General features: G+C 35.4%; 1 protein-coding gene across 9 annotated transcripts in view; it reads right to left on the bottom strand.

Annotated features, from left to right (window-relative positions):
- Window positions 1-22,315, bottom strand: part of cic (Putative transcription factor capicua) — a 113,647-nt gene that overhangs the window by 16,154 nt on the left and 75,178 nt on the right. For all 9 annotated transcript variants that reach the window (XM_069841713.1, XM_069841714.1, XM_069841710.1 and 6 more), the window contains 8 exons: window positions 21,176-21,286; window positions 17,629-17,825; window positions 13,955-14,856; window positions 8,343-8,511; window positions 8,044-8,171; window positions 5,903-6,009; window positions 2,106-2,301; window positions 568-784 (listed from right to left, as the gene is read on the bottom strand). In XM_069841713.1, coding sequence (XP_069697814.1) covers window positions 568-784; window positions 2,106-2,301; window positions 5,903-6,009; window positions 8,044-8,171; window positions 8,343-8,511; window positions 13,955-14,856; window positions 17,629-17,825; window positions 21,176-21,286 — 2,027 coding nt within the window. The remainder of the gene's footprint in view (window positions 1-567; window positions 785-2,105; window positions 2,302-5,902; window positions 6,010-8,043; window positions 8,172-8,342; window positions 8,512-13,954; window positions 14,857-17,628; window positions 17,826-21,175; window positions 21,287-22,315) is intronic.

Here is a 22,315-nt window from a genome sequence, read left to right as displayed (position 1 = left end):
AAGTTACAAGCTCCAAAGAAGAGATTTTTAAGAACAATAATGGCGATCATATGGATAGATAAAATTAAAAACTAAAACAACACAATTAGATAAGAATTAGAAATATACAGCATAAATGGAAGAATTAATTACTATTATAACAAAAATGACTAGTCCAGTACCGGTATACACTTGCCCAAACAAATCATAAATTACAGACCCAGAGGACAGAGATATATACATCGATCTTACAAAAGTGCATAAACCAATTCTGGGTCTTAACTAATAGCCTAAGTTTACAGTTTATGTTAGTAACGTATTATAAATTTGGGTAATAGTATCAATTTTTAATAAAATACTATGAATGGCTAATCATATGTTATAAGAATCTAAGAAAGATAATTTCAAATATAAAAAAATGGCTACACCAGTGTTTACAAAAACCTAAAAATTCTGACATCAATCACAAGTTCCACAGAATTGGAATTCACAATACCATCAGGCTAGAAAAGTACATTATGGATGGGAGAACTCCTGTAGATCACGAAGCCAAGTTAATGTCAAATGTGAGGACCTAGCAATACATACCTATCCATACCATCTTCCACATTCTTCTTGAAGAAGCTTTTTCTAGTTGAAGGAGAGGAAGGTACTGTATTGTTAATGCCAACTTCTGACCTCGCCTCATCCTCCCCTCCACCTCCTGGACCACTATTATTTGTGCTTGAGCTACATGCGATTCCTCCAGAAGTTTGTGTCATCACCATACCTTCGCCACTTGAGTTTATGACACATGTTGACACAGCTGCAAGCCAGGAAGGATATCACGAAACATTTTAAAATTTTATTTTATTTTATTCTTGGGTGTTCTGCCAATGCCAATGGTATTTTGGTATTTCGGGCTCTGAAAAGTTCATTTAAATACATGAAAGCATGTATATGAATGAATGTACAATATTTTTTCATGTTTATTAATATGGCTGCCATAGCCACCACAGATGACTACAGTTGCAGTTTTGTAGCAGAAGTTACATGTAGCTCTCTCTCCACTAGTATTATTTACCTCGATAATCACGTCAAATACCAACAATTATTACTTTTTTAATCATATTACGATTGAGGTGGAAGTGTACATGTGCACTATCGTTTATTGGATGGTTCTTTAATTAAAAAAAAGCATTGCATCTACTAGTAGCACAGAGCTCAATATGTACCTATCAGCCATATTACTACTAAAAACTTCTGCAAACAAGGCATTGGATACATACATAATACATACTTCTGCAAACAAAAGTAGCTATAAATAACTAAAAAATCACTAACAAAATACTAGTGGAAATATCTATGGACGACGATACTGAACTTGAAGTTACCTCAACTATTAGTTACAAGCGCTGATAAATCTATATTTAACTTCCTGGAAACTCATGAAAGTTATCAGTGCAGTTAAATTTATAAGAGCAGTTAAGTAACTGAGAGTTAACTGAGGTGTACCAGAAACCAGGCATAAAAAACTTAAATTAGCGCTTCTTTTTGGAAGTAAAATACTAAAGAAATTATAACAAATCTACACTTTCATATAATTAAACAATTAACATGTCTGAGTATAAATAAAGTAACCTACATGACCTTGGTGAGAAAGCTATAGGTAAAAAATGAAAATTCTTTGAACCAATCAAAACTTTATATACTAAAAAAAAAAAAAAATTGCAGTGGCAACCTTTAGATTTTCACAGGTCATTACTGTTTGGCTAAGCACAAGATTGGACTTTATCCATAACCTCTCTGTTCTCTATGCAAGAAGAAATGGATTAATATCATCTCTAATAATATTAATTAAAAAAAAGGTCTACTTGTGAAAAACAGTGATAGCTAATGGCTTCATTGTCAGCAGTTCAGCATGTTCCTTTATTCATCTTTGTTTCTGAACAGAAAAATCTTCTGTATGCATTAAATGTACTACATAAAGGCTTAGAAAAAGAGTTTAGAATATTCTATATTGATCAGATCTTCATCAAAAATTTAATATAAAGAAAGAACAACACTACAAAAAATTTCCACAATTCGAAAAAACTGTTATGCAATGAAGAAAGTGCAACACATCAGCTGAAAATGCCTATACTCACCCATGGATTGTCTACGTTGAAGCGGGGCTCTACCCAATTGAGCTGGAGTTGGAGCCAGTACGAAAGTTTGGTTCTCTTGCACGCCCTGATCATTCATAGGAGCTGCTGAAGAAGATGCCGGTGACTCAATCACAGAATAGCTTTCAGTTCGAGGCGGGGATGATGGACGAGGGTTGCGTGGGGATGCCTCCATATTCTGACAAAACATAAAAATGACTCAATTTTTAAAGAAAGATTGTGAAATTGTAACAGTAAAATTATTCTGTTGCTATAACAACATAATTTACCGTATTGTGGTAGTACTGTAGTTTTCAATTGATTTATTTTACGATGTTTTATCAACTGCTATCGTTGTCTAGCATATGAATGAAATAATAGTGATAATGCCAGCGAAATGGATCCAGAGTCCAGCACCGAAAGTTACCCACCATTTACTCTTAATGGGTTGAGGGGAAAATCCCAGAAAAAACTTCAACTAGGTAGCTTGTCCCATTCAGGATTTGAACCCAGCCCCACTTATTTCACAATCAGGCATTCTAACCATTAGTCCACAATGGTGGATGTAGCAGTAGTGATTAACTTGAAAATAACTTGGTAACTTCATTAAAAGTGGGAATATTAACTGAACTTGATAAAATTAATTGCCCAGATAAAGTCTGGTTGGCAATTAATTGAAGTAAACTGATAATTTTAATCAGTCTTTGTTTTCTGGCAGTATACATCAGTACACTTTACTGGCACTTCTTTAGACAGAAACACAAATTTTAATAATCTTGCAGAATATATATAATTCATATACAATTGACTACTCTCCAACTAGCTCAAGAAAGAACCTCACATAGACAATGCAGTTTGTATCACTCCACACTCAAGGAGCATGACTGGTCCATGGCATCTACCTATCTACAGTGACTTCCTCTCAGCACATATTCTTTCTGAGCATCACGGAGTATTAGACAAATGCTGTTTCTTATTAAAAAAATATTACAGTTGAACCCTGTTTATCTGAATCAAAGGGACCGTTTCGGATAACGTTTTTTTAATAATCCAGGGTTACTATTTTCAGTACTGCACTAACAAATGTTTTACATCTATAGCATGACAGAAGTAAATACACACAGAATCAGTTCCTTATCACCTCTCATTCAGACATATCTGGTTCCAGAATTCTTAGGGTACATGGTAGACGGAACAAAAAGTATATAAACAAAGAATAACTTTCACCTGATGGGACCAACATACACCCATTGATTGCTAGGAACACAAAACAGTGAACTGAGGTTGAGAGCACCCAAGTTTCGTCGAGATAGTACAACTTACGTCCTTTTGCTTGATACTGCCGCACTACTTTTAAATACCAATATCTCCACAAAAGTTTATTGTCCTAACAAATTAATTTTACCCCTTCTTACAAACTCAAACCCAATTTCCTTCAATTGCATGCGAAAAGGTTATATTTAAAATCTCGAAGTTTCAGATCACTGTTTACAAGAGAGTGTACTTTATCTATCATAGGCAGCTTATTGTAAAAAAAAAAATTATGCACTTTAACACAAACAGGCACTTTTTGCAAAATCGTCCACTTGTCCTAATACACTATGAATTTTTCCCTCTTTTTTTCCGGTATTTTTATGGTTCCTGTCCCTTTTTTTTCCTTACTTGTATTATAAATTGTATGTCCACATACACCTGCTGCTTCTGATGTTAGCTTAATAATACCTTTTACTGCAAGAATAGGGTAGCATTTGAGGAAAATATTAAAAATATCCACTACAATAATTTTCTCTCCACTCTATAGAACTTTACTGCTTTACTGCTTCACACTCTGTCATAATATCATAACTGTAGGACAGGTTGTGAGTGGTGACTTATGAGCAGGCAGTGCATTTTCGTTCCCAAACAAGTTAGGAAAGTTATCGGTTAGTATATCCTGGAGTTTTAGAGTTTAATCTCTGACCCTAAATGCTTATGCTAGGATGCTACGAAAGGTATAACCTAGCTTTGGTACACAATAATAATGGAGCATGACAACTGTAAGTGGGATTGCTACTAAATTGAAATGGTCTGTCCAGCTACTTTTTGATCATATAAACGCACTAACACTGCAAAACTAGCTCTGTACAAAATATTAGTGCTACATATTACATAAAATATACATAATTAGATCGATAACACTACTGAACTAGTATATACAATATATATTATAGAACATAATAGTAAATATGATACACATTAACTGTAAATACTCTATATATAATATAGTATACAATTAATTCATTTAAAGAAATCAACTCCATTACGGTGAACAAAAACATATATTCTGAGATTATGAAATTCATATCTTTTACTATAACTGTCAGCAAAAATTTGTTTAAACTAAGAAAATGTTCTCCCTATGTCACATGACGTTACAGGGACAAAATAATAATAACAAAAATCAATATACAAATTATCAATATTTACATTTTACACAGTATATACAAATAATTCGTTTATCAAAACCTATCCAGTTGCAGTGAACGAAAACATATATTCTAAGGTTATAAAATGCAAATCTTTTACGAACATCACATAAAATTTGTTTAAACTAGGAAAATGTCATTTCTACGTCATATGACATTATAGGGACATATTTATAATACATTACATCATTATTATTTAATGACACCATGCGTACCTACTTGCAGTTCTACCTTGCTTATGAATCCACGTGACGTAATAGATGTAGCTACCGGAAGAAGCTACTCGATCTGCTGTACGTTTGGGAATGAAAATGAGCTGCTTGCTTATGAAAGATGAACTCTTTTGAAATAAAAGTATAATGATTTATTTAATATGCAAGGCTGAGTCAAAAAATAACCTTAATATATAAATAAAAAATCGGACTCACATAGTAGATCGTAGTACTACACACACATAACATTTGTATAACAGGAACATTTGCATTGAACGTAGTGAGGACTATGTTGAAAGTGATGAAGTGTTTGTAGTCTTATTGTGATTGCAATGATTTGGGGACCAAATATACTGTAAGATCAAGACATGGGGCATTGTAAGAATTATGATTGGTGCTAGAGGCACAATCTCACGAGAGTCCTTAGAAGTCTTCTGGAAATTAAAAGTTCATGACAGTACCTTGGAGATGATATCCTCAACTGCACTGAAGTCATCGATTTGCATAATTAATCATCATTTATATTCTTTATAAAATGTAATTTGTGTTGTAGCCTAAATTGTCTCTTGAATTTCCAATAAATTTTTCAATGATAGCCTACCTAACTAGGGTTTCTATTAAAAGAAAAAATTGAATTAAATATATTCATTTAGAATTGATTAGGAGGCCGATTCCCTGGTTGGGACGGCTATCAAATGCCTATCTTCAATTAATAAAACAATTATTAAGGTACTTTTTGACTCTCCCTCGTAGATTTTATTTCATAAAAAAAACACACGCATGCGTGCGTGCGCACACACACACACACATTCTTTCATGCTGAGAAGTGTACTATGGAGACATAATAACACAGGCATTTGTTGACTCTTGAGTTGCATGGACAATAATTCATGGAGTAAATTTTAGAATCAAGGGCGATATTACATCCTACATATTCTTAACAATACCAATGTGCTTTTCAATTCATTAAAGTGCAGTGATTTTAACTGCATAAAAGTAACTGAACCAACATTTTTAAATAGGACTATAATTTATGTTAAATAAAAGCAACTTAAGTAGATATACATTAATTATGTAGCAGTGAAGGTATTAGTGGTATAGTATGTAACCTTATTGTACTCACCTGATCGTGGAAGTTAACTGCCAATGAAGGTGAAGGCAGAGATATATTGATCTTATCTTTATTGCCACTTGGGATTTCATTTTCCTCACTAGCTTTCTCACCTGCAACTGTGAACATAGTCTTCTTGGCATCATGTCTTTCGTTATTGTTATTAAATATAAAACATTACAATTAATGACCTCTTAAGTGCACAAATTAGCACAGTTCTCAATGTACTGTCATTTATCAGTATGATATTCACATTCAAAGTTACAAACATTAAATACAATTTCAGTAAACATAAATTTAAATAAATGAATATTGATCGTTTGCAATAATTTGATAATTGGCCTGCATGTGAGGAATGTCAGGAAGAAATATGGAAATAGCTGGAGCAGGCCAGAAGAGTCTTGCTATTCAGATGGAATCCGAAACAGTGAGATTAGTCTGACATAAACAACAAAAGATACACTCACCAGAGTATCAAATTTAATTAATATTGCTTTTAAAATATTTTAACTTTGAACTTTTAGATATTTCTTCAAAAACGCCTTCGCTCTTTTGTGAATAGTTTTGGTAAGTATATTGAAACTGAGGGACTGGAAACATAGGTTAAATTATTTATAGGAGTCATAAGAATTGCCACTCATTCATCAGATGAGAAGGCGGGGTGATATGAGTATCTAATATACTCAGGAGTCTACCTCGAAGTTATTCTCCGAATATTTAAAAGTAAAAGCTTCATGAAGCTTCAGGCAAAAAGTACAAAAAAATTGCTCTCCAAATAGGCTTATATAAGTAGCTTGGATAATGATACAAATTTACCTATATATTTCACATGCATTGCATTAATCCTTTGAGTTCCATGTATTTCAGCAGTTTTTCAGATTCTTTGCTTATTATATTTCTATCAGCCTTGATAGTTACGTGACTCATTTTATCAGCTTTGATATTACTGTCAAGTATTATGGTGTCTGGTTTATTTGCTTCTACGTACTTTTCTGTCAGTCTGCATTGCAAAGCACAGTAATATTAATGTTTGTCATGATAACTTTTGGAATAATAATAAGCCATAGCGGTCCAGTGGACTCATAATCCTGTGAACCTGGGTTCGATTCTCGGAATACTCTCTATTTATGACTTGTGTTGGATAAGCCTGTGATCCAGGTAAGAGGGTTTTCTCCAGGAGCTCCCGTTCTCCTGTGACATCCCAACAAATCTCCAACTTCATCTCATCATGGTTCTAGGTTTCCTCAACCAAAAATACATTCTTCTTTTTCCAAATGTCACGATCCAAAAAAATTAATCCTGCATGTCTCTTTTCTGCATGCTTTCCCTCATTCCATCATTCCATGTACATTGTGGTCTTCCATGCTTCCTTCTTCCAGATGGTATCCAATGTAAGATTTCTCTACTTAATTTGCTATCATCTCTTTGCATTACATGCACATACCATCTTAACTGTAGTTATATTTCTTCAACAATATTTATTTGTAACTTCCATTTTTTCTCTCATATTGTTTTCAAATTTACCTATTCTAGAAATTAATGCTGAACGTCTTAGGTAATCCATTTGTGTGACTAGCAATTTATTTTTGTTTCTGTTTGAGAGCAATGCCTCAGCCACATAAAGTAAAATACTTTTGACTGTTGCTTTGTATATTAATTTTTTTAATAATGTTCCTGCTCCATAAGACTCGTAAGTAAAATACTTTTTTTGTCTAATAATAATAATAATAATAATAATAATAATAATAATAATAATAATAATAATAATAATAATAACACTAACAATAATAATAACCCAAGCGAAGGGATGAGTAGTATCAACAGATAGCAGCATGGTAACTGTTCTAATGAGTACAACTCACTCCTGGCCACCTAAGTTGTCAGCAGACAATTCAGAATCCTAACTTCAAACTCAATAATCCACAGTTGATTATTGGGACAGAACAGCACTTAGCCAAATTAGAGAGTCCTGCTATCATCCCCACTGGAAAACTCTTCTTCTTCTTCTTCTTCTTCTTCTTCTTCTTCTTCTTCTTCTCCTTCTCCTTCTCCTCCTCCTCCTCCTCCTCCTCCTCCTCCTCCTTCTTCTTCTTCATTATTATTCTTATTATTATTGATTTTGTTACAGCATGCATAAAGTATATTGTATTTACCTGTATAATAATGATTACTTTGGTTGTTTGGTACAACTTGACTGACTCTTTCTTCATGGGAAGAATCATTTTGATTCGTGCTCACTGACTGAACAGACCTTCCGTTGTTTTCTTCATGATGAAAAATGCTGTAATTATAAATATGGAGTTATATTGCATTATGCTATATCAATAAAAAGTCAATAATACTTTCAAGAAGCAATACTTTTTTTTCCATTCTCATTTTGATGTAGATATTACTTTCTAATCAGTATCCTGTATAACTATTTAAAAAATGTTTTAAGAACTCGTAATATTACCCAGTCCTTGTACTATGACTGTAGCTTGCAGCCTGGGTGACTGGTGACTGGGCTACACTGTATGGCTTGCTGACTATAACTGTAGGTGGATCCATTGGCTTTGAATGTACCAACTGTAGAGGTGTTATAGGCGTCCCTTGATGCACGGAAATGTTATGTCCAGATGTGTCTTAAACCAAAAACAGTTTCTAAAAATACCAACCAAAACATAACACATGAAGTGAATCTAATATGGAGATCAACATGCAAATTCTGGAAGATTTTTTTTTTTCTATAAAATCCGATTATCTATCACCAAATCTTGTGTTTTCCGAAATCCCCTCAGAGTGAGAACTTATTCAATCCAGAATAAATGCACTTTATTTTGATCTGGATATTTGCTATTCAATGCTGATTGAACAGATCCACAAATAGACCAAATATAACAAATGATTCTCAAGTCTTTACTATTACAAACCATTCTCATACGACAGCCACTAGAAAAAATAGATACATGTCTTCACAGGTGGTACTTACTAAATGACTTAAGTCTAAATTTAGCCTGTCCATTCCCATGGTGGTGACGAAATACCATATGATAACATTAGAATACGTTTACCATTATTAGAGTTGGAGTGTTGTAAGAAAGTGGGTGTCTCCTGCCATTTGATGAATGCACAATGGCAGAGGAAATGATGTAGTCTGTTTTGTCCAATGAGTGTCAGTCAGTCTTTGTACTGTGTGGATAAGTAGCTTCATTTGGACTATTTTCTGTGAGTTCTGATCTTTATTCTATATTTATACTCCTGTTGTCCAGAATATAAGTATGGAAATAAAAGGGAGAAAAACGTAAACGTCAGGTTTTACATAAATAGGCATGTGAAATTGTGTTTCAGATGCATTAGTTCTTTCAGAACAAGTCACGAGTTCTAATGTGTGTCCAGTGTGCTCTTCTGCTAACAATATAGCAAACACTTCCCAGCGACCTGGCTTTCAGGAAGTAGTGTTATTGAAGGAGCACAAAGGAAATATCTTATAACTTATGATTGTTTTATCCAATTGCAGAAATAGTGCCTACATTTTTTTTTTCAAGCATGCACTTCAAAACATTAATTTCTCAGCATAGTTATTACTAGAGGCATGAAAATATAGCAATTGTGATAAATGCAATAAAAATAAGAAGTGTGCTTTTTGCTTCTTTATTCAGTTTTCTTTACATTTCATCATAATTACAACTCTTTGAAGCCAGCTTCATTATTGCGAACTAAACCACCATAAATTGAGTCCACTGCAACAGGGAGCTATGTCACAACCACAACCACAATAAAGAGAGAAAAATAAGACCTTCACAAAAAGGTCCGTATCCTACAATTAGTCAGAGTGCGGTAGCATTGGCAGGTGCAATGCCACATAAAATGATAATGGATTGTAGGAGCTGCCTAAAACACATGAAATTTCATTTTAAAGAATTCTGTGACACAGCTCCTTCTTGCAGTGGACCACACATTTTCAGCGAAATACAAGCAATTTCGAAGAAAGCATACTCTTTTCTTAATTTCAATTTTAATAAATTTTCAGATTTTGTTTCGTTCTTTAGAACATGGGCAGGAACTTCGTTTTGTGGAGTCTGGGATACCATATATAGGCCTATATACAGAGTGGAAGTGAAATAACCTTGCAGATTTTCAAAGTGAATAGCTCATGTTGTTTTTCAGGAAAAAAAAATTTTTCCCAAATGTTTAACAACCTCTTATTCAGTAGCTATTGCGAGTAGGATCGCGATTTTTGTCCACATTGGTAGGAAATCTAATAAAGAATAATTTATCCCTCTGGCATATTTCAATAGCGTGGATGGTTTTCATGTAAATTTAATTTTAAAAAACCTCTAATTTCAAGCCACTGCACGATGCCAGCAAGTGGCAACATCGAGGCAGAGAGCAGCTCACCTACCGAGACATACTGAGTTCGTTGATCTCTTACATCTACGAGTAGTGTGTGTTAGTGGCGATGTTGCCAGACTGCTGACATTTGAAACTTAATTTTCTAATTAATCGTGCATTTAATCACAAAACATAATACAGATTTTCTATTCATTTAAGTGTACCTACTCTATCATCCCTTTCAATCTGCAAGGTTATTTCATTTTCACTCTGTATATTGCAGTTTCATAGTTTATCTTTTTTTTTTTTTTTTTTTTTTTTTTTGTGTTATAATTGAAACTATAGTTATTTAGCTAAACACTGTAACATTTATCATGTATGTCCATTCCTAATAAATTATATATAGGGCTAGGATTTTGATGACCTAAAAATCACGAAAAAATGTCCTAAAACAATGCATTTATGATCTAAAAATCTTTAAAAAAATGCCCTAAAAATTGATCTTACATTCTAAAATTGGCTTAGTAGGAAAAGAGGTTTTGTCCTACTTAATATTTAGACTAGTAATTAAATTAAATTCTAGTACCAACATTCAAGTTTATTATTTAAATTTACATAATTTTCTTTAAGTAGTACACTTTAATTATTTTACCTAATGTAGTTTCCATGTAGTCCATGTTACTTTACACTTACTGAGCAATTGCGTGATTGCAGTGTACAATAAACACTTCATGTAAATTTTCAAAATCGAAACTCTGACGAGTGTCAACTAATAAAGTCTTGTAAGCTTACATAGAAAATGTCCTTTCTACCTCAACTGAAACAATAGGTGCATACTTAAATACGCAATGTCACTGACCAGTAAATCACAGTCAATTGTCTCCAGAGAAAATTGTTCCCCAGACAGAACCTTTGATATGGAGCACATCACTGCATAGCCTACATTCTAATTTAAAACTTTGATTTTTTCATTTATGCAAGATCCAATATGCCCAGGAACACCCTCTAACTTGTTCACTAACACTAATTGTTCCACTAGCTTGACTCCAGACTTCTCCAAAGAAGTTATTGCAGACAATAGAAAACCAAAATTAGATCTAATGTAACAGAGTTTTCCTTACATCTCTGAATCAGAAAAGAGTTTCTGTGCAATTCTGATGGAAGCGGCTCACCATTGTGGAAAGAATCTACCACCTCTTTCACACACTTGAAATATTCGTTGTAATATACACAGACTTCAATCCAAAGTTCCACACCTCGTGAGGATAGGTGCTGGCGGCATTGGTACTCCGGGGTCCATGGCCTTGAAGGATGCTACTCTTGACGGTGCCTTCACAAACACTTTCTTTACATTGCCTATAAATTGGTCTACCATCGGAAAATGACTTCACACTTCCTCTGCGACTCTGTGACATGCATGCGCAAGGCATGTCAAGTGTACCATTTTCGAGTAGAGTGCCTTAAGGGAATTACCTGCTTTCACCATATATGGCGCAGCATCAGTCACAAACAAAAGTACATCATCATGTTTTACTTTGCCTGGGCACAGTAAATTCATTGACTTATCAAGAAGTTTACAGACTGTGGAATAGTTCACTTTCTCAAGACACTCACTGTTCAGCAGAAATGTTGAACCTGATCCTTCTTCCTCCATTGTTCCAATCACTACATTGTTTACAAATTGCCCTATTGAATCAGTGGTTTCATCCATCGACACCCATATTTTCTTTCCACCAACAGATTGTCGGATATTTGCCGTTGTTTTTTCGTAACACCAATGTACGTAGGTTTTTTGTATAGTAGAAGAGTCTGGTAGATTTTTTCCAGTGTACTTTTCCATGAATTCTCGTAATTTCACGTTGCTCAGTTTACTCAATGAAATGTTGGCACTAATGAATGCTTTGCACAAATCCTCGTAAAACTGTGAATGATTTGATGAACAATGACCCAGAAATTGCTGCTGCTTATTTTTTTCCTCCTGAAGACGTTGACGTCCGCACGTGTGTTTATCACGATTTACTGTTGTTCTACGGTGAATTTATTTTCTGCTGCCACCTTCACACTGCAGAGCTGGTAATACAAGACTGTTCCATCTGTACTAAAACCTTTTTCACCTTACTGCAATACATACTGTTCCAATTTCACCACCTTACTGCGATACATACTGTTTAAATTTCACCTCGGTATTTACTCTTGTTTTCAGCATAATACACTCTGAATTTAGTACACTACCTTTTAGCCTGCAGACAATATTAAGAGTTGAAATTTTTACTTGTCCGACCCTACAAAAGTGGAGGTGAGTTTCTCGTTCAATATGCACAATAGAAGACAAGTTTACTGAAAAAGTCTGGAGTTTAAGAAGTCGCTGGTCGTAAGCTAGTATAATGCCAGTTTAGTGACTGAGTTAAAAAACCCACTGGAACCTGAGTTTACCCCCACATTTGGCAACATTGAAACTTAGGGGTCTCTTTTGTCGGCAAGTGGGTCAGTTTACTGTCACGCGTGAAGAGGGGTGAGTATTTATGGCCTTCCTTCGAAGGAAGAAAGCTGTCATGGTCTGTCGCGAAGTATACATTACAAATACAAAGAATGAATAGGCGCCCTGTGTGGAATGGACAGACAGCCTTGCGGTCACTTTTATCTGGAACTAGCAGGTATAGAGAAGTCTATATTGAAGGAGTGGTTGGACTAATCCATTACATGGGGTGTACTACGTTAAAATGGCAATATTTGTGTGGAAAAACGATTAAAATATTATAGGCTACAAAAGAATGGGTATTACTTACTTACTGGCTTTTAAGGAACCCGGAGGTTCATTGCCGCTCTCACATAAGCCCGCCATTGGTCCCTATCCTGAGCAAGATTAATCCAGTCTCTACCATCATATCCCACCTCCCTCAAATCCATTTTAATATTATCTTCTCACCTACGTCTCGGCCTCCCCAAAGGTCTTTTTCCCTACGGCCTCCCAACTAACACTCTATATGCATTTCTGGATTCGCCCATACATGCTACATGTCCTGCCCATCTCAAACGTCTGGATTTTATGATATTATGTCAGGTGAAGAATACAAGAATGGGTATTAATGGACAAAATATGTAGAGAAAATATCAAAGGAAATAAAGATTATGTTACATTAATAATGGGGATTTATGGCCAAAATTAAACGAAAATACCAAAAAATGACCGAATAAAACAAAAAATGCTGTTGAAAGAGGTAAAAAAAAAAAAAACGCAACAAATATGTCTTAAAACACTCAGTTTATCACATAACATATAAATACTGAAGCAGCTATGTTTCTGACTTACTAGAAAAAAGATGCAATTTCATCAAAATCCTAGCCCTAATTATATATCTTATTTTCATTTACCCTCTCTCAAATGCATAATATAGCAAAACAAGTTTTAGCCAGCTAATAAACATTATACCTTCAAATAATAATTAATACTATAAAATGCTGTTTTTAAGAACATCTTTGCTATAATTACAAAAAAAAATTAATGCTATTATTTCACACCTCTACGTAAACTGTAATGTCAAAACAACCACCTCACGAAAATTACACCTGCCTCATTCATCACAAGGTCACGACTTTCACCTGCTTTAATGTAATATCTAAACTCTTAATACATATTCAGATTTTACGAAGGAGTCAGTCAGAGGTTTTATCTACAGACAATATAGTATCTAGACAGTCCACAAAAATAGGCTTCTGTTACACATAATCATTACCCATGTAAAGCATAATTACCTGGAATCGGGACCTGGAACTGTGGCAGGTACACATTCTGAAGACGACCCCCTTGCACAGTCACTGAGGGAACCAAATACTGCACCGTCTCTGTGGCAGTGGACGTCTGCGTGCCATTCCCTGCATTCTGCTGTGGTGGATGAAGGGAGGTGTGATCCACTTCCAAGTTGATGCTTCGAGTGCCAGCTTTGAGCAGCAGATTCGTGAAGGGCCCAGAGTCAGTCAAGCTGAGGGTGGCAGCAGTTGGGGTGAGAGTGGTAGGACTGAGAAACAGTGTCAAGGGTTGTGTCTGGTATGTGGAGGTAGGAACGGAGTGTGTCTGGGACTGAGATGTAGAAGGGGTAGGTATGGTCCTGCTCACCAAATGCTGCTGAGTATCAAATCTTTGCTGTTGCTGTTGAGCAGTGATGGGTTGCTGAAGAATGGTAACTGTTGTGGGTTTGGTCATGTTATTGGCTTGGGAATGTGTGAGGAGTTCAGACGATGTGGAGGTGGCGGCACTCTTCATCCAATGTCTATTATTCTCTGTCAGATTGTGATTGCCGGGTGTCGTGATAATATTGACGATGCTCCCGACAGGAGCTGATGATCGAGAGGCTGTCACAGATGTCACCACACTAGCACTCCAACCTGTCGATACATTTGAAATCCTCTGTTCAGCATCACTGATTTTAGTATTCACTTGCGACACTGGAGGTGGCAACTGCTGTTCTGGCGAACTCTTCACAATCTTTGGTGAGACAGGCATAGTCTTGAAAGCTCCTCCACCTGTTGGCTGGAACCCTGATATTCCCATCGGATTTACAGGTGAGTGGTAAGGATACAGGACACCAACAGAGCCAGTCTTTTCTCCCGAACCATGATGAATCTTGGAGCCAACTTCTATACTTCCTGAGGGTAATCTATTCGAAAAAGAACAACAAATGACTGATTTGAACAGAAATGATATACCTCATACCAACAACCATATTTTGTAAACAGTTCAACATTAACATGCACATATTACACACAGTTTCAATTAGGAGACTAAAAGAATAGTTAACTTCAAGAATACATGTAGTGGCAAATTATGCAATATACAGAGCCATCGGCATGGCTCAGTCAGTTAAGGCGCTTGCCTGCCGGTCTGAAGTTGTGCTCGGGCACGGGTTCGATCTCCACTTGGGCTGATTATCTGGTTGGGTTTTTTCCAAAGTTTTCCCCAACCGTAAGGTGAATACCAGATAATCTACGGTGAATCCTTGGCCTCATCTCGTCAAATACCATCTCACTATCACCAATCTCATCGACGCTAAATAACCTAGCAGTTGATACAGCGTTGTTAAATAACCAACTAAAAAAAAATACAATATACAGGATTTCCAGGTCTTCACACTTCAGCCCTAATGAAACAAAACAATATTCAACCTAATGGCTTATACTAATTACAGCAGAACTTCATTTACACGTTATTTTATGGGGATCTGAATAAAAAAAAAAAGTATGTTAGAAAAACATATAACTGAAATGATATTTAATAGCATCCAAAATAGCATTTGAAGACTATGCTAAACTGGAGAATTAGCTACGATACCTTTCAACCGTGCCATAACGGTTACAACCAAATAGAACTAAATACACAACGTCGCCAACATAAGATCATGACATTGACCTGTAGTGTCATTAGGAGGAGAAATTTGTTTTTTTTTTTTTTCCTCTTTACCTCCTTCGTTCTGAACATTACTGAGAAACAGCACCACTGTTAGCGATGAGGTTAGGTAGGATTTAATGAGCAGATAATATTAGTCTAAATTAGAAACTCGGACAGTGATGAGGCTTATTAATATTTTGAAATATACTCTCGTTAGAATTATGTTGTTCTTTAAAAGTATTTTGAAATATATTATCATTAGAACTGTTTTTTTTAATTATGTTATTTTACGACACTTTATCAACATCTTAGGTTATTTAGCATCTGAATGAGATGAAGGTAATAATGCCAGTGAAATGAGTCTGGGTTCCTGCACCGATAATTACCCAGCAATTGATCATATTGGGTTGAGGGAAAACCCCGGAAAAAAACCTCAACCAGGTAACTTGCCCTGACCAGGAATCGAACCCAGGCCACCTGGGTTCGCGGCCAGACGTGCTAACCGTTACTCCACAGGTGTGAACATTATGTTGTTCCTTTATCAATATTTTCAAATATAATGACGTTAGCATTAGATGCTGTTATTTTTTCTTATTAACAAAAAATCTTAGGAGGGGCTCGCAACAATAACAATTTGGCTGTGGAACACGTGCGGACCTCTCATGCGGTGCCGGCATGATCCTTATCTGGATTTATTTTGTATGCACATTCCAGACCAAATCAAGACGTTCCCTTTGTGCTCCGGTTACACATCTTGCATATACAAAGGTAAGGTTTGGTTAATTTAGGTCAGTGGTTCCCAAGCTTTTTGAAGGTACGATCTACTTTTGGGTGAAACATTTGTTTGCAACCCCATCCCCATTACCATACCAGCAATTAACCCCATTCAAAAAATACAAATGACTGTAAGCTCGAGAACAATGATAGTTTTACTCAAAACCAGTAGATATCACCTAACTTCTAATGTGCTGATACCTGCAAGACGAGAATTTGCAATATGCAAACCTATTTTTAAATTCTTTTTGGCTTCTTAGACTGACCTTCCTTTCTGATATATTTTTTCAAACACTTAGAACACTTGAAATAACAGTTTGTGAGGCCAAGATGTAACATAATAGCCAGAGACCCAATTTACTCAATTTTATAAAACATTTTTGAAGAATATAAGATTATTTGTATGAAATCTTAGTTGCTTAGAGTCAAAACTGGCTGATATAACATTTCAAACTCCAATCCAAAAAATTTTACGACATTGACTTACCTTATTTTTCCAGTGTAATCTTCATTTAATAACATGTGATTATTTTACAAAATATGAGTTATTTTGGACTGCTTGTTACTAAGGAATAAACCATGCCCTCAGATTGTGATAATTCTTCCATAATTTGTTTAGTTACCCCATGGTGTGTTATGAAACATTTCACTGTCAAAAGCAGTAACAGCGTCTTTAAAGGACACAATATTGTTAGAGGTAAGCATGGGCAGTTTCGAATTTCCAAGAATTTCAAAGTGGGCCGCATCTTAATAATGAACACATACTGTATTTCTGCATTCTTACATTTTCACGATGAACTTAATTTCGATAAAAACTGATTTAGAACATACAAATTACGTTTCTAATCTTCTGAGATTTAAATGTGATTGTATAAGTGTAAAAAGCATATATATGAAAAACGTATAACCAAAATAAATTAACCTGAAAAGTATGGGAATTTTGCCAGAACTTCAGAAAAAAAAGGCATAAGTGTGAAAAATGTATAAGCGTGAAACATACAAAACAAGCTTCATTGTACTTAGACACAAGTTGTGTTTTTTACAAAAAATTTTACGAAACTGTATACTTCTTAATAACATGCACAGCAAAATTGCTTTAATCATTAAGATAGAAATAATGCTCAATGATAGTTCAAGTATCACTGTAACTGTACTCAGTGAACACAATATGTTATTTTAGTGTAGGACCACAGTCTTGGATCACTGATTAGTGCTAATGAGATTAAAGAAAGTGAATCAGAATGAGGAACAAGCAAACAGGAATACATACCTTGCTTTTATTGGTTTGGGGCGGCAGGTCACCTCTCCAGTACTGCTTTTGATGCCAGACACTGGACTGAACCTCTGTTGGGGGAATGCTTTGTTCTCTATCAGCGGTTCCAGATCACTTTGTGACTCTGAGTCAGAGTCAGTTACTTTCTCTTTACATTTCAAATCAATTTCAGGTTGAGGATCCTCGCAAATCACCTAAAAGTAGTAGAAAGACGAAGGTTAATGAAACAGACGCAATAAAACAGAAGAGAAAGAGGAACAAGAGTGGCAAAATAGGGAAGGAGAGAAATACTTTTAACCAATAAATGTCATTCATACAAATGCATTCTTCCCATATGTGTATCTTCAGATTCATTGAATATTTTATATTTACTTGATTACTGAACAATGTAGATCAGGCTGAATGAACTTTTTACACGGAGGGACAATCATTACATGTGGGATTGGCTGTGTCCTCTTTTTATTTGTACTCATAGTGTGACAGTGCATGGAGGGCCAAGGTCGACTAGCTGACTGCTGGCCACATGTCAACATGTCTCAAACTAAACAATCATCCAATCAGTACGGGAATAACATGTGGTCAGCACAAAAATCCCCCAGTTGTTACAGTTGGCTTACAAAACCAGATTATGCTACTCACTGTAGTTTCTCAAATTTATCACGATGCCAGAGGGTACTGGTCCCATACAATAGCAAAAATTTTATGAAAAAATTTCTTCCCCCCAATGAAAACTCAAAACGAACAATCATTCTGTACAGCTAGTCCAAGATATGACGCCTTACACCAAGCAGTTACAGCGCAGGACATACATTTATAAAGATGCATTATACTAAATCACATTTTATGAAATTAGTTATTACTTGTATGAGTTGTATGAAAGCATTTAATGTAACTTTGTATTACATTCAAATCCACAAAAATTGGTAAAAATTATATATGATTATTATCTGAAAACCTGGTTTTACTATGGCAACAAATAAATTGATATGCTACTGGATAATGAGTCGAAAATATGAGTCCAACATGATGTACGTAATTTATCAATTAATTTTAATAAGTGCTAAAATAGATCAAACAGAAAAACTTGGCAGTCTATCTTACAAGTGATGGAAGTGACGCAATGCAAAGTATGCTTTACTTGGTTTGCATTCTTGAAGAGTTTTAATGTCTCTAAGGCTGACTCCTCTAGCTTAAATAACACATCCCACTTTCTATACTACTCTTGCTCATGAATGTTATCACAAACAGACAAGGAGAAGTTTTGAACGAGAAACATAATATTTTAATGAAACCAGTAACATTCCAACACTCTTTGGTTATAGGCATTAATACTTTATAAAATGGTGCTACCAACATAGTCCTCAACTACAATTCAGCTGAAGTTTGTGTATACCAAGTGCAAGGATAGTTGAATGGATAACAAGAGTAACCTGCATGTATCAAGTTGTAAGTCTGAATCTAGTATTTAGGTTTTTCTCTTACTTCAATATTTCCTATTATTCAACATAATTTACAGTATGGGGTGTCTATAAATGATTGAAGTGGTTTAAAAAAAATCACTAAGTATATTACTTAACATACAATCACAGAACTGTACAGTTACATAGAAAAACTGACCAAGTTCTTTTGGCATATTACAGGTTCTCAATAATGCCCCTCTAGTGACTCTGCACACATCAATTCTGTAATCAAGATCGTCCTACACTCGATGTAGCATGTTTCTGTCAATTTGAACAATGATGTGAGCCCAGAGTTCCGGTAGATCAGCCAGTAATGGTGGCATAAGCACTGAATCCTTCACATATCCCCATAAAAAAAAATCACAAAGGTTTATGTCGGAAGAGCATGGAAGCATGGAAGCCATGACAGCAATTTGTCATCAAGACTTTCCAAATGATCGATGTTCAATTCACTGCTCCCTCTGCGAGTTGACTTTTATGGGCTACGCACGAAAACTGCCCATACAAGCTCAACTGTTTCTTCAGGTATAGGACAGCCCATTGATTTCCCTTTACATCCCATAGATTTAAACTGTTCATGCCATCACAGAATGGAATTGGCACTGAGTGAATCTTTATAGAATTTTGTTCTAAAGTGTCGCCAAACAGTTGTGAAAAATTTACTTCCTTATTATTATCATTATATTCTTCCACGATCCCCACATAATGCTCTGTGATAGTTTTCCATATTAGCCAACAGATGCTGCTATAAACAATAATCACCTGTCAAAATTAATTGTTACGAAATTGCAAACACTGCAAAATTATTGAAATGGTGTCACAGAAAATGAAATTGTTTCTTTTGAAGGAAATAGAAGGAAAGATATTCTAGACCACAAATTTATCAAAATATGTATACATTAGTACATGTATGTATTAGTTTTGTGAAGGATTTTACATAAGGGCACAAATAGCCATAGCAGCTGATGCGCCCTTTTTAAACCCCACTAACTAACTGTATGTATTAGTCTTTTCATTAGTAGAGAATACTTGGCAATTCAGTATTAAGTTATAAATACTAGTACTTTTGTGGAACAATCATGAAACTTCACTGATAATTTGTGTAAGTATGGAGTGGTAAAGTACAAAAGTAGAAAACTCTTTTGTGGAACAGAAACTCTCGTACTTGTACTACTTACTGCAGAATTCACTTTTAATGTACAACACCATACCTTTGTGGAATAGGCACCTGGTTGGGACAAGTTACCTGGTTGAGGCTTTTCTCAGGAATTTTTCCTCAAGCTATTAAGAGAAAACGCTAGATAAGTTTCGACTCCAGACCCTGGATTCATTTCCCCGTCATTAACATCTTAATCTTCATTCATCTTGCATATTTCCATGACCATGTCATCCCATGATATGAAACGAACAGAATCTGACCCCACCCCAGAATAGAATTCTCTATCATAATCGCCAAAAAAAAGTATGCAGAGGAGCAACTGACTGTGCACAGAACAGAGTGGAGGTGTTTGTGAGATCAGTGAGGAGATGACATGCTCTATGATGCCTGCATGAGTGACTGAATGATTAAAACATACTTTATATAAAGAGAAATTAAAGTTTTTCTTTTTTTATTGATTTTTTTTAACTAATGGCAGTACATGACTGTTCATCATTCACCCATATGAAGCTGGTCTACGCTACGCTCACAATGACATGATTATGGAGATTTGTTGGGATGCCACAAGGGAACTGGAGCGCCCAAAGAAAATCCCTCTGTTACTTGGACAACAGGCTTGCCCAACATAAGTTATAAATCGGGGGTACGCCAGGGATTGAACTCAGGTTCACAGGGAATTAAAGATATATAATACACTTTATTAAGTGGTACAAGTTACTCTAGATCAGTGGTCGTCAGCATTTGCTGAAATGGGTAATGGGTAAGCAGTGTATTGGAATATTCACCGTCGTGCAGAAGGGATAGAGAGAAAGCATACCTGCTAGCAGCCACAGATGCACAATAGTGCAGTCTCTTATCCGCAGGTAAGAGATGCTAGCCTGAGGGTGCACTGTGCTGATAACCACTGTTCTAGATTGTTACTTACCATCTGATCATCATCTGAGAATTCGTCCTCAGGTAATGGAGGCAGTCTATCTCCTTGATTTTCATCAACCTCAGATTTCAACTCTTGCTTCAGTCCTTGCTGCTCAGCACCCTACATGAAAACAAAGTATTAATAATGCGCTAATGTATGCTTACTTCTTTTCGGTATTATATTTTTGTCATACAATTGAAGAGTGTGACACCAAAATGCCGTAAGTCCATTTTTATGAATGGCTGGGCTAGTTTTTGGATCCACAGGTCTATGGACTGAGAGAATTTTCGAGTGAAATACATAACAACACAACCCTTTAGACAAGGATTGGCATTGTTTTGGAAGAAAGTTTGCATAAAATATGATGACAGAGGGTTCAAACAATCATGTATATGCATAAATCATAAAAATGGACAAATGGACTCGGCAAGTTTTGGGATTACACTCTTCAACTGTATATATTATGAAAAAGTATTTGCATTCCAACACGGAAGAAAGTGAGAATAAGTGAAGACACAAATTTAATTGATGACGACAAAAACAAATCATTAAATTTTGATAACACAATCTCAAGGGAAAAAAATGGAACTCTCTGCATCATAATCCACAGTTAATTCCCGATTTACCACGAAAATCGTCTGTAGCTGTATTTAGATTGGCAACAGGCCATGATTGTTTGGCCAAATACCTGCATAGAATTGGAATATATCGGTCCCCTAACTGCCCATTGTGCAACTCAAACCAAGAAATGGATTCGGAACACCTCAAAAATCTGTGCTTCAGTGGCTGGCCATGATAATATCTTTGAAAAATATTGGAGTGCAAGAGGTCAAATGACTTTATTGTCAAACGCCTGGCATTAGAAAACAACAACAACAAATCATTAAATTAACCACATTTTATTATTTTGGCATTCACTAGCATGACATTGTTGTGTAGCAGTAGGAGAGTCTATCTCACTTGGATCTTCACAATCAATAGCATTTAGATAGAATATAATACTAACAAGAATGGAACCTTTCATAAAAAAAAAAAAAAATCTGTGCTCTATCAGACATACACTTGCACACAGAATAACAGAATATGCCACCCAGTTTTGGGAGTGGAACTACAGTTGTATTGATTTGAATGTTTTATTTTTGTTTCGGT

The sequence above is a fragment of the Periplaneta americana genome, chromosome 12 (assembly GCF_040183065.1).
Source record: "Periplaneta americana isolate PAMFEO1 chromosome 12, P.americana_PAMFEO1_priV1, whole genome shotgun sequence".
Taxonomy (NCBI): Eukaryota; Metazoa; Arthropoda; class Insecta; order Blattodea; family Blattidae; genus Periplaneta; species Periplaneta americana.
The sequence above is the reverse complement of the archived record's forward strand: the minus strand, read 5'-3'. Positions and strand labels throughout refer to the sequence as shown.